Source organism: Plectropomus leopardus, chromosome 11 (assembly GCF_008729295.1).
Source record: "Plectropomus leopardus isolate mb chromosome 11, YSFRI_Pleo_2.0, whole genome shotgun sequence".
In the NCBI taxonomy this organism is placed as follows: Eukaryota; Metazoa; Chordata; class Actinopteri; order Perciformes; family Serranidae; genus Plectropomus; species Plectropomus leopardus.
In genome coordinates, this window is record NC_056473.1 from 5,216,399 (window position 1) to 5,230,329 (window position 13,931).

At 38.0% G+C, this 13,931-nt stretch overlaps 1 protein-coding gene across 2 annotated transcripts; it reads right to left on the bottom strand.

Annotated features, from left to right (window-relative positions):
- Nucleotides 1-5,721: 5,721 nt before the first annotated feature.
- ppcdc (phosphopantothenoylcysteine decarboxylase) lies at nucleotides 5,722-13,887 on the bottom strand. Of its 2 annotated transcripts, none has more exons than XM_042495591.1 (5): nucleotides 13,631-13,887; nucleotides 11,937-12,032; nucleotides 11,364-11,492; nucleotides 11,091-11,259; nucleotides 5,722-8,076 (listed from the first exon to the last, which is right to left on the bottom strand). In XM_042495591.1, the coding sequence occupies exons 1-5, from the start codon at nucleotides 13,772-13,774 to the stop codon at nucleotides 7,982-7,984; spliced, it is 633 nt and encodes a 210-aa protein (XP_042351525.1). In that variant the 5' UTR covers nucleotides 13,775-13,887; the 3' UTR covers nucleotides 5,722-7,981. The 2 variants fall into 2 exon arrangements, with proteins under 2 accessions (XP_042351525.1, XP_042351524.1); XM_042495590.1 differs by lacking the exon at nucleotides 5,722-8,076 and adding an exon at nucleotides 10,662-10,993.
- Nucleotides 13,888-13,931: the final 44 nt, after the last annotated feature.

The following is a 13,931-nucleotide window of genomic DNA, read 5'->3' on the forward strand; positions in this document are numbered from 1 at the left end:
GACTTAACAGAGAAAAAAGAGGAGATACTGGATTTTTTTTTTAAAAAAAGAAAGAACATAATAAAACTAGTACCATTTGAATAGCTGGTAGACAAAGTCCTGCTGTGAAGGAAGGCTCTGGCACTGAATCTCCATTTGTTGACCTCATCCTAATGTGGTTAATGGTTGACTTTGGTTGACCAAAGTTGAAATCAGGTCAGCCATTACCTCAGACAGACTGTGTTTCACCTCTTGTTATCGATTATGTGCCACGTTTGTCCATGAGCCTTAATTAATTTACACTAAAGCAAAGTAATGTTAGATTTAGCAGCAGATCATTAAAGGAAGTCTTACATTATTGTCAAGCTGAATTCTTCCACTTGCTTGATTTGCCCTCTGAATGAGTTCATTTCTTGTTGTACTTGCATCATACTGGTCCCTTTTCACCCGTGAGCCGGAGTCTAATTTGTGCGTCCTGCGGGACTGCCACAGTTTAGTCTAGACAAGTTGGTGGCTTCCATCAGCCCTTGTGGCCTCGCAGCTAAAGAGACGCTCGTCAGGGGGGTTTGACTGAAGAGAGAAGGCAGGAACTTTTTCCCCACGGAGCTTTTTCACATCTCCCCTATTTCCAGTTACCATGGCATTACAGCTTCAGGCTTACCAACACAATGCGTTAGGGGGCTTACAGTGTGCCTTATAGGTACAACAACACCAAACTCACAAATAAAGGGTTAAAATGATGCATTAAACACATTGTGGACAGGAGAGGTGAATAGACACACACAGCCGGTGCAAAGGCTTTTCAGAAAAGGGTCAGAAATTCTAAAACAGCCAGAATCCCTCCACTGCGGACCCATTGATTGTAGGCAAGTTAGTGAATGATTATTCAAATTGAAGAGAACGATTTCCTCTTTGTTTTAGAGCGATCTGCTGGCTCTTATTTCCTGTTACTCTGACAAATACTTACTGGCAGTCTAACCTGTCTTATTGGTTATTTCCCTCTATGAAACTCCCTTCTGTTAAATATCTAAGACACATAAATACATAAAAAGCAATCCAACATTTAGCAGATAATTGGAACCTTTTTTAAGAAAAAATATGTCAATGAAGAGTTTATCTTTCCAATGACTTTTTTTTTTATGTTTTAGATTTTTATTTCAAATAAAATGAAAAAGAGAATAAACATAAAATGTAAGTGAGAAAACAACAACATAATATCCATTAGACATATCCAGTAAACAACATAGGTATTTCATGTCTGAAAAGGAGAATGGTACCCCTTTTTAAAAAGTTTATCCAAAAAATTTATATTAAACATGAATATTTTCCACTTTAGTATTCACCAAACACACCTTGATCATATCAAGATTAAACATTCAAGACAAAACAAGAACAGATCAATCTAAATAAAACACACGCACACACATGCACGCACACACGCACGCACACACACACACACACACACACATCACAACAAAAAACAAAGAAAACAATAAAAAAATCACACTATCAAAAAACAACCTACCCTGTCTTCCACTTTCCCTCTCTGTTCAACCAGCTCATATTCCCTCAGTATGTTTTTTTTAAAAAATGATTTAGATTTGTCAAATGTTCTACATCTTTTCATTAATTGTTCTATAAATTATCACTTGTAACTGTAATAAAATTAGATTTAGCATTAGTCCTCAGTAATTGTATCTTGAATATTCCTCTCAAAACTATTAGGTAGCAGTTGATTGTAATCTCTAGGTGGTTTTGTTTACAATTCTCGTGGCTCTTTTGTGTGTAACTTAAAGTACAATTTGTATATGAAGTACACTAAATAAATATATATGTCAAACAAATAAAACACAACAGTGTGTTTACCACTTTGAAACACCTGAGAGTTCACAATGTGAGCTGTGGTGACACGGGGAATAGGGCAGGTGATCTCTCAGGATGTAGTTTCTGATGAAACACTGTTGAACATCCCCAGAGGCCAGAAACTGTTGAGCCCAGAGACTGATCGAGTTGCAACAGACACGCGAGACGCTTGTACACTTGAGCGTGCGCACATATTGACACAGAGGGAAAGATATCATATAGCTGTAATGCACATGTGTGTACCCATGTCTGTACAGTACAGACTATACACTATGAAAAGCATGCATTGTGCAATACGGACAGTGAACAATCAAAGTATGTCCTTTTTTTTTTAATCACATGCTGCTCAGGTAATACTTCACTTTAGGTTACTGCACTGCAGCCTCCATACAATGAAATTATAGCCATTATAGCAAATATACGACAGTAAAATATAAAAACAAATCTCAATTTAACATTAAACAAGCTTTTTTGTATTGTTTACTTGCCTTGCAGTCACAGGTGTCACATTTCTATTGTAAAATTTTCCCTTGCACCTCTTCTCTCATGTAAACATTGTAAATGCAGTACACAATCCAATAACTTGGATAAGTACACACTAACCTTGGGTGAACTAGTTTGAGGTACAATGCACCTTTGAAGTGAAGCGGCAAATTAGTTTCTTACACTCAGGGATTACAAAGTATTTGATGGGGCTCATGCCTCTGATTATTGATTTTATTAGTTTTATTTCATCACCACCCAATGGTCTTGTCTGAAATAATCAGCTCTTGAGATGACAGTAAGATCCTAAAAAAACTTGAGTGGATTATAAATGAGCCAAGCATAATTTCATAACTCTGTCTCAGTAAATTCAAGTCTTAACTCTAATTTTATTTGTTCTCAGAGGTGAGAAACCTCTGAGAAGCCTATGAGCACAGCAGCACTGCTGATTCATTCTTTTGTTCCTATTTCTTTCAAGAGTTGCAAATTTTAAGTAGGCCTTTCCTTAATCGATTGTTGGTAAAATTAACGATCAATTAATTGTTATTTGAAAAAAAAACAAACATGAAAATTTTACTTTTTCAAACAGTACTAATGCATTTTTTGCCTCAAATTGACCAATTAAATCACAGTTGTCCCAAAATCTATATTCAGAACTATCTTAATTATATATTTAATAATATTTCTGAGAATATATTTAAAAATATATATATTTTTAACTATGATCATTTTAGACACAGCAGCACTGTGGCGTCATGGTTAGCACTGTTGCCTCACAGCAAGTGGGTCCCTGGTTCGATCCCATTTTGGAACGGGGATCGGTCCGTGGGCGGGGACCCTTCTGTGTGGAGTTTGCATGTTCTCCCCGTGTCTGCGTGGGTTCTCTTCCTCCCACAGTCCAAAGGCATGCAGCTCAGGTTGATTGGTGACTCTAAATTGCCCTTAGGTGTGACTGTGAGCGTGTATGGTTGTCTGTCTATATGTGTCGGCCCTGCGGTAGTCTGGCGACCTGTCCAGGGTGTACCCTGCCTTCCACCCGGTGGCAGCTGGGATTGGCTCCAGCCCCCCCCCGTGACCCTTGTGAGGACAAGCGGTTACAGAAAATGAATGAATATTTTAGACACATTTTATCCAGGTTATTTGCTTGTTTGTATTTTTTGTTGCATATGCCTCCATATGCCTTCTTCCCATGTTTTTCAAAGAAATCAAACCAATTGCTCAGGTTTGAGGTTTCGAAGGGTTAAGGTGGAATGCTACAGGATCAGTCTCTTAATTTTTACAAGCGCTATTTTGATTAAACTTCTTTTAATAATCAGTTTGTTGATGTGGCAGTAGAGGACAGTAGTATGTTTCGTCTTGAAACGTGCTTGATTATTTGACATTGCAGCCGACTGCACCCTATCTGTAGTTTTGATGATTTATCTGTAGTCGTGGGAACACAGTGTTATTCCCATCAGGCGCACCTGCAGGCTGCACACTCCTGCACAGAGCCGTCAAGGTCTTGTTGACACTCCCCTCATCGCTGTGGCTGATGTAATGCTCCTTTGGCATCATTAACACAATCACATGACAACCAATAGCAGCAGGACAAGTTATGATTCAGGGATGGTTGATTTTTTTAAAGCATGGAGAGCCATTCACATGCCTCCATGTGCTGTAACCTCGACAGCTCGACTGTCAGTTCCCCCGGTGATTTGCAAACCAAATTTTCTCTGCCTCCCTTGGATTAGGAGGGAACTGACATAAACCAAGATAGAATAGAACTGGAGAAAACAGAAGCAAGTGTCTACATGTTGGTCACAGAGGAAGGCGTTTACTGGAAGAGGCATCTTAGTTCTTTGGAAATGAGTGCGTGTTTGCAGCTTGATGACAAAGACACGATCAATGATTCACCAGGGATGCGTCTTATCAGGAAGACTTCAGTGTTTTTTTCAAGAGAACTGTAAAACAATAAATAGTCAAGTTCATACCAACAGTGCTGACTTAGGCCGCATTTATAAATCTGAATCTCTTTTTGCGACTGTTATCGCCAATTTTCCTTCTGGTTGACAATGTTTAAGTGTTTATATCTTAAGGGGGCAGATTTCGAAGTGGGGTTGTTTGGGGTATTTATCCATAGTCAGTGTATTACATACAGTAGATGTCAGTGGGCATGCTCCCAGTTTTGAGAAGCAGGCTGGAGTCCAAACAAGGAAGCTGAGCAAATCAGGAAGGGTTAGCGACAAACCATATTTTAGCCACCAAAAAAACTCCCCATCTAATAAAATCAATATCAGTTTCAGTTTATGCTATATTTAGAATATGTTCTCTATATTATTTCCTAAAAATGTACTTCTAATCAGAGAGCATATCCTGATTTTATCTGATCTGTCTATCTATTTTATATATTTTTTTATATTTTATATATTTTGTTTTGGCCCTCTGAGGCAGGTTCTGATTTATGATTTGTGAAGCCAGACTCTATTGAGAAAAATAGTTATTTAACACTGCTGAGCTGCTGGTCTTCCGCTGCCTCGATCAGTCAGTGTTTGTGTTATTTTGTGGCTTTGGTGCTTAAAAAGGTTTATTTAGATTAACCAAAGTCACACAATAACAAAAGGAGGGTTTCCATTACAAATTTGTGCAAAACTTAAGCAATATTTCAAAAAGTCAATAAAACACTGTGAGATGACTGCTTTTCTATTGAGTGATGTTACGCTTCTTCTCCTCCGGAGATAACTTTCAAGAAGCATGGTGATGGATGTTTAAAACATTTCCAGGTTTATTTCTATTGCCGCCACCGCACTAGCTGACATTATTTGCAATCCAAGGCGACATAGGCATGTTTCAACTGCAGTTTTGTGAAATATGGCTTTTTCAAATGGCCTTAAACACCAACTCATGCAAGTGTAAGAACTTTTTTTGTGATAAATGGGAGCTTTTTCTAAATTGATGTATTTCCATGAGGCATATTTTACATTCGCAATTTCAAGTTGTGGAATTTGAGCTTTAATGGAAACCTGCCTACTAACTAACTAACTAACTGAGGCAGCGGTAGACCAGCAGCTCCCGTGCTGCCAGCTAAAATTACTGTTTTTGTCATTGGATTCAGGTCTACTGCAGTTCATTGCTTAGCTCTCGTGTCAGACTCCAGCCTGCATCATCAAACTGGGGGCTTGCTGACTGATATCTACTGTATGTAAGACACTGACTATGGATAAAAAACCCTTATGGCCCCTCCTCTAAAAATTTGAACTATCCCTACTTGTCCATCATGAGATGACCACCTACAAGGTGAAGGAGTTTTTCTCTTGGTTGCTGCAAATAGAAAAAAACTCTCACCCTCCCAGGGTGAGTGCTATGTTCAGAATTCTTAAAAGCAACTCAATAAACAGCAAATGAGTGAATGTCCACACAGAATTTAGAATTTTAAGTTCAAACCTTTAGTGAATCTTTTCAAGCAAGCAATGAGCCGATACAGAGCTCTGGATCAGAAATGCCTCTCCCTAGCCGATAACATCAGTGAGTCAGCCTGCATTCTGACAACCTGTTTGTCCCTGATCCAGTATTTTATACTATTACAATGACAAAAAATGTGAATGTAGGTAGAGTCATCTTCTGGTTGGCTCCCCTCGTTATCTGGCTCCCCTTTCAGCATGGCATCGTCTTAGGATTGGTTGACCCCAAGGACAGTCCCCTATTAGGAATTGTTTTTCTCTTTCTAGGTGTCCTGTTGAACAGAATTATAGACACCACACATCCATTCCCTTTTGACCCCCATTCATTCCACACCTCTCTTCCTTCCATCCCATATTTATCTCTCTTCACGTCATGCTCTCACTCTCACTACTGACCCCAAAGGTTAAATACAGAATACAGAACATTGAGTTATTGCGACAATATATCTTGTCTTCTTATAAGGAATATACATGACCATATAAGGAATAAACATGAAATAAGGAATGAACGTGAACATTGAATCATATACTTACATACTCCAACAAAGGTTTAGTTCCTTTCAGTTTATTACAAGTGAGACAGTTGTTACCATCTGCCTCAGCTCACTTACATAAACAAACCAGGGTCTGGTTAACTCTGACATGTACTCGTCTGTTGTCTCTTGACAAAATCCAGACTAGTTTGTTCAGAGATGGAGGGTTTTCACTGGGATTAACATGTCTACCATGATGTGAACCATGGGTTTCATCACGTTTGACCTTTGGTGCTTAGAGTCATAGCAAAAAAGCACTTTGCAAAATATAGTATACCTCTCCATGGTATGTCTTTAAAAACATTTATGCCATGATATTACTATGTCAAAAATATTAAAAATATATTGCCTGGACACATAAAATAGTACGTATATGTATATGTACTAAAATAACATACCAAATAGTCAGTGAGTCTGGGACATCCATACTTCAGCTGACACTTTTATGTTACCTGTTCTCTACTCTGTCCAAGTGCCTTGTGGGACAAGAGTTTCCTCTCCTTTGTCTCGATAATTAACCCCATAGGAACCATGACAGGTTTTACAGACTCCTGTATGAAAAATGTTGTTCACACTAAAATGGATGACATCATAAGCGTATGCATTTAGTGACATTTTATTGCATAATGACCAGTTTGGTACACCTCTGTTGCATTGTGAACATTTGTTTTCTCTTACGACAGGTTGTTTAAAACTCCCCAAACTGCAGCACTTATTATCAATGAAATCTTACTTTAGAGACTGTTGTAGATGCTTCTTCTCCTTGAGCCTTGATTACTGTAACTGTTTCTATTCTTGTCTTTACCAAATAACTTTAAAACGACTACCGATTGTACAGAACTCAACTGCTACGACCACATTGCAGAGGTTTTCGCCTCTTAACATTGATTCCTTGTTTGTTTTAGGATTGATTTTAGGATCTTATTGATTACTCTTAGGAGGGCTCTTTATGGCCTGGCTCTAGATCACAGTTCAGACCTACTAATCCTTGATGAACCTTTGCGTAGTTTGAGTTCCTCAGGCAGAGGTTCAATAATGTGAATGCTAACAGCCCAGGAATACCTATCACTTTTTTTTTTTTAAGCAGGCAGAATATTTGTACACATACAGCAGTTTGACAAAACACAATAACGTGCCTGATGTCATTGTGAGCGACAGTGTAGACAAAAAAAAGAACAACGGGAAGAAAGAAAGACAACAACAAGGATAACCTGCATTTCAACATATCCACATAAGCTTGGTGACATGTCACTAATTATTACTGTTTTAAAAACAACAGAAATTTTGTGTCACACACCTCAATGTGATTTTGGGATTGCCGTGTCACTGCAGAAAAGAGGCGAGGCCTAAATAACTAGATCATCTGCATTCTTTTTCCTATTAGTCATCAGTCATGTTATTATGTAATGATGACTCGATGATACATGTAAAAACAAGCACCTAAGCACCTAGTTGACAATAACAATTAAAGTGACATCCCCACACTTCAGTCTTTTTTCAGAGAGATGCCATTTAATGACAGTCTATAAACACCCACGCAATCCCAGCAGGAAGAGGTAAAACAGATGACATCACCTGCGTGAGTTTATCATGAGTGTGCAGGGTCTTCGAGGTTTGGAAAAAACCTTCTTCAAGCTTCATTTCTATTTTTCTTTTTTTTGTGCCAGCTGAATGCACAATACCATGTTACATGCATGTTTTCAGGGATGACTCATCTTGTTTCTGCACATACTGTTTAATAACGCTGACGATCGTCGATACCTCCGCCATGGCCCCTTTACCTGCAACATGGTCAAGAATGACAGAGTTATACAAACAACTTCAAAAAAATACATTTAAAATAAATAAATCAAAATAAATTAGCAGTCAGTGGCCTGTAAACAAATAATACTAAGACACATATATACTTCTCATGCACTTTTGCCCATTCTCCATACGTACAAAATAATAAACACATTCTCTTGTATAGGGTTTGCCTATCTAAATCTATGCTGGGTCATTTCAGTGTGTTGTTCAGACCACACCAGTGCATCAACGGGATGCAGCGCTATCAGAGAGCTGACGTTATGCTGTTAAAGCAAACTTAACACTTCCTGTTGCAACAGATTCAAAGTTAAAGTTTTCCAGAGCAGATATCTATTAGTCTGTAGCTCTGACAGTGAAGCTACTGCCAAAACACTTTTGCTTTTATAATCCTTGAAGAGGGCTGATCTGAGGTTTGTTTTTTTACTTAAAACCTGGATGGTTATCACTTTTCTTGTGTCTTTCCCAAGCATTTAAACCTTTAAAACATTGAGTAAATTTGTGTGATTTCTTTCAAAAGCGTGGGAAAAAAGGTAATAAGCAACTTCACATGAAATGTCTCGCAAAGGTGATAAGAAAAGTACCTTAAAATTTGCCCCAAAAAAGTATATTTATAATTATTAGAATCGTCAGAAATTATTAATTTATTCTAGCATCTTTTCAGGTCATTTCCTGTTTGGTTCTTTTATTTTTTGTTTGGCTAATTTTGAGAATTTTCTTGTAACTTTTGCCTAATTTCTTCCTTTTTGTCATGTTTTTTAGTTGCTGATTGCCTGCTTTCTATGTTTTTTTTTTTTAAGAAATCAAGCCAGTTTCAGGTTTCAAGGGGTTAACTACAGTTAGAATCTTCATTTGTGTATTTTTACCACTTTTGTTTATGAATCCGCATTACATTGTTTTTAAAGTTTTGTGGGTATGCCTCTCTGTAGCATTTTTTTTTTTTTTTGAAGCATTAAAAAAAAAACAACAACTTTGTCACATAACCACAAGACGTGACAAAAAGTGGCATTCACAAAGACTAGATACATGAGGACAGCCTGCTGATATATTGGAAGAACCACTTTCACAAAAGTGAATTCTAACGCAATCTTCTTGACAATTTTTCTTCTGCTGCGCCTTGACTGCATACCAGTCAGTACATGACTGAGCTGTTTAAACCAGATTCACGCGAATCTGTGATCAAACCATGCTATCCAGCTTACTGAGTGTCATTAGGAAAAAAAAATTCCCAACCCACCCCTTGGGCCAACTGCTTTTAAATTAGTTTGAAACCGAGGTAAGTTAAGGATAGCAATAGGTGGCTTTTCACTTTAGGAGGATAAGCGTGAATTAATTATTGGGGCAGATAGTGTTTGTATTGAAATGCATGTACAAACACACAATCAAAAGTAACTCTTTAGCTTTTAATATTCTTGAATCAATTGCACAAAATAATTGACAAACTAAATTGTTAAGTTATTATCAGAAAACCAGGTCGGGCAAATACAACATGTAAATATAGCAACTAATGTTATGAAGCTGAAGGTACCCCACATAGTACTTCAGAACATAGTGCAGGTTTTAATTTAATAACAAGGCAAATGAATGCCAAGAATGGAAGTTATGAGGGATATGACAAGGTTAAATGATAACACACCCTATGCTTCAGACACTACTCAGGCTACATACCACACAGGTTAGCGAGTGCAAATTAAAATTGCATTCTAACCCTTAAAATCACACAGACTCTATAACTGCCAGACATTACAGCGTCAGAACTGCTTGTACCATCTTTTGTGAGAAAGCCACAGCGTACAAACAGAATGAGCATCTTAGCTGATCAGCAAAATACTGTCAATTATCATCTCAGAGGTCAACAGCAGTATATAGACGATCCAGTTTGCTGACAGCTAGACAAGCTTCAAATTCACCAGTAATCACTTCCTACATTCCAACTTAAGTTCTTTAACCAAACATCAATCACACAACACCAGCTAATTTGTAGTTTGGCTACTTTTGCAGCTTGTTCCTGGAAAGAATCAGACTGTATTTCCGTCAGTACTCAAAGTAAAGACATAGCTTACTGTCAGCTGTCGTACACTGTACACTGTATTAGAGATGATACCATCCATCCATCCATCCATCCATCCCTTTTCTGCTAATGCCTCGATGACGGCATGCCAAACAATGAAGCTAGTCTAGTTGCTATAAAGCTTTTGCCTATTTTACCAATATATTTGCCTGTAGACTACTGATGTCACATGATGTATTCGTCACTTGTACACACTAGTTGTTTACTCATTTACAGTTAAATTCCCACATCTGTCTACATCTGCCCTGTCTATTCACCTCATTCTGCTTATTTTACAGATGCTGCTCTTGAGGATGCCTTGAGGTAAGAATTTCTTTATTGGTCTGCATACTTTTTTAGAAAAGTTATGGTGATAACAAAAAGACTGATGCATTCAGAATCTATACTTTGAAAGTACTTAAAGCTATATTCACTCATTTTTGACATCAATGTTTCAGATTTAGAAAACTTTATTGTCTGTGGTGACGGAAAATCATCTTAGACGTGGCTCAACATACAGTGCAAAACAAACTCGGACAGTAAACACACAGCATGTGTTCCTAAAAACAGAATAAATACCCTAACACAAATAATTTAGACAGAATAAAATTACAATATACTACTATGTGCGAAGTGATAGTGTTAATGTATATGTATGGATCATTATTTTTTATTTAAGATGTTAATGGCAGTTGGAATTAAGGAATCTTTATACGTATTTTTCTTAGGCCAAGGGGACTTTATGGCGGCCTGATGGTAGTAGCTGGGAAGACTTCTGCAGTGGGTGAGTGGGATCTTCTGTGATTTGATTGGCTTTCCTTTCAGCATTGTATTGTGTTTTTCTTCTGGTTAAACAAACAGGGTCATGCATTCTGAGATTCCATAAAGAGAAAGTTAATATTGGTCCAGAGTTAATATCTTTTGGATAGTAATAAAACCCACCTTCATCTCCACACACTAGCTTCTTAGCAATGCAGGGAATTTCCACATATCCAAACTCGATCAGCCTGGATACCTGCTGGGCTGTAATGGGATGCTGCCACATAGCTGTATTCATTGCAGGGCAGAAGAGGAGAGGGCGACTGGTATCCCAGGCTCTTACCACACATGTCTGCCAATGACAAAGACAAATCAGCATGGAAAAAATGATGGAATTCATTATTATTTGCTATAACATTTGTTTACTTATTAGGTGATATTAGGTAATGTCCTCACCAGCAGATTGTCACAAATGCCATTAGCAATCTTTCCAAGAGTGTTGGCATCAAGGGGGGCAATAACAAGTAGGTCTGCCCAGCGCCTCAGATCAATGTGAAGCACAGGGTCAGATCTCTGAGTCCACAGCTGAAACAGAGACATGCTGTGAGGAATTCAAACAATGACACACTTGCTTCCTCATTTCCTGTCCGAAGAGCGTGAAACTTCAGACCAGCGTTTCTCAATCTTTTCTGGCCTTTGACCATGTTTTTATGTCTCCTGACCTCAGCAACTGTAACGCTGTCAAGTGATTGTTGGACAAGTAATGCCACACTAATATACTCAGTGCAATTCATAAGTATGGAATTCTTTTCAAGAGCATACAGGGAGCTTAAATAGACTCTATATAAATTGTGATATATGTCACACCTATTTCATTTATTTTTAAAAATATACCAGTTATTAAAACATGCATTTTCCAAACCTTCCACAGTCCAGTCAATTTATCAGTATTACCAAGTAAGAAAAACTCTGCTACAGACTGTCAGTCTATAATAACTATACTAGAACATTTAAGAAGTTTGTTGTTACCTCCCACTCATCCTTGTCGCTGTAGATTTTTACTGAAACCTCTGCAGGATTGTAGAAATGCTTGGCATGCTCTGTGGTGACCACTCTTACATCCACCTTAGGCATAAAACAAGGCAGCACATTTTAATATTGCTGTAGAGTTTAAGAAGTGGAAAACTAAGCAGAGATACAGTCACTGATCTTCATATTAATGACCATATACAGTATAAGTCCTGCACTTTAGTACACCATTGCACCTTTCACATAATTATGTAGTTAAAGTTGCACACCCAGGTTTGTGGTTTTGACTACACTTTTCATGGCCTCCTTCTCAGGACCATATGTCATGTCATTATCCGCTTTTATCATAATAAGATACATTCAACACTTTTATTGTAATTCCCAGAGTTTGAGTTTCTCTCATGAGTGTTCTTTGCAAATATTAGTTACAGAGCTCAATATCTCTCAAACCTGGATGTATTAAAACACTTCACACAAAAATAGAGACACCTCACTGTTTCTTAGATATCCTTTTCTTTGTAGTGTCCCACTAACAGTCTAGGGTTTTCATTAACAATTTGAAACCTGGGCAAATAGATATTTCTTTCCAAAACATGAGAAGAAGGCACTGAGCACCTTAAGAGGAAATGGCCCAGAAATTAGCAAGAAATTAGTAAAAAGTGCAAGACAAATACCTAAAAAAAAAAAAAGCAAACAAATAAGGAGAAAACTTAAGAAATGGGAATATATAACAAACAAACAAAAAAGGCTGTTGTCATTGTCTCTTAAGTAGCAATGATGTGTAGACGATGAAGAAACCTCCGCTGACACTGACTTGGTTGCATAAGAATCAATTACAACAAAGTTCAGCATCCACCAGGCACCATGGTCTGCCTCGGAGAAGATTCAGGACCAATGCGAATCTCTCTCTCTTACAGCTCATGCATGTCTCTTATAGAGGTACAAGCATCTACACATTCATCAGTAAACATTCCTCACCTACTGTGATCAATCACAAAACCCCCCCAAGGGGACACATTCCATGTCATTTAAGCCTGGTGCCAGTAATCCGACATCCGGCTCCAAGGCCTAACCATCCATCAACCTCTGACCTCAAGATAAGACCCATATAAACAAAGCATAATACACCTCACTGTAAAATGATAACAATTCTGAAGCATTTTAAATATATACCAATGATAATTAGAAGTATTGTTCTGCGGATATTTCTTCCTATTTTTTAAAACATAATAATTTTCTAATTCTACCAATGTCATGTCCATTTCTTGTCATGTTACTCATTATTTATTTATTTTTTAAAGAAATCAAACCAATTTTGGAAAGTGATTTAAATGCAAAGGGTTTCAAAGGGTTTTTGCTACTTTGGCTGAGTAGGCTGGAGCCACTGTTTTGTCAGTTTAATCTCACTGTCCTTCGTGAGGCTTTTATAGAAACGACACTGTCAGAGACTAAAATAACAATACTGTAGCTAAATAAACAGTCTATAGCAACACGATTATACTGCTGGTTATTTGCTGCAACATCTCCATCTCGCGGCTAAAGTGAGTTAATATGCGCTCTGTCAGGTAGAGAAGCAGTAATATGAGCTGGTGTACGGCCATATACGTGGTGTACAATTAAGAGAGACAGACAGAAGAATTGCTCATTTAAAATCAGGCACTGAATGAAAACAATCATCATACGAAGCAGCTCACCCCAGGGAGCAGAAGAAGCTCGGGAACCAAAAGAGGCAGTTTTAGGGCCGCAACGCTTCCTGTCACGCCAACAAGAATATTAAATGTTCCGCTAGATTTCAACAAATCCGTTTTTGGACAGGATACATTCTCCTCTGTCTGCATATTAGCATATTACCAAGAAGAAGTCGCTTAACACCCGTGTCTCTCCTGCCAACTTTAACTACTTCCGTAAATATTCACCGCCAGCCAATCAGCGGAAAGCACGACAAAGGGCTCCTGCACGAGCACGTCGCTACGCTTACAGATAGACAGCGCGCGC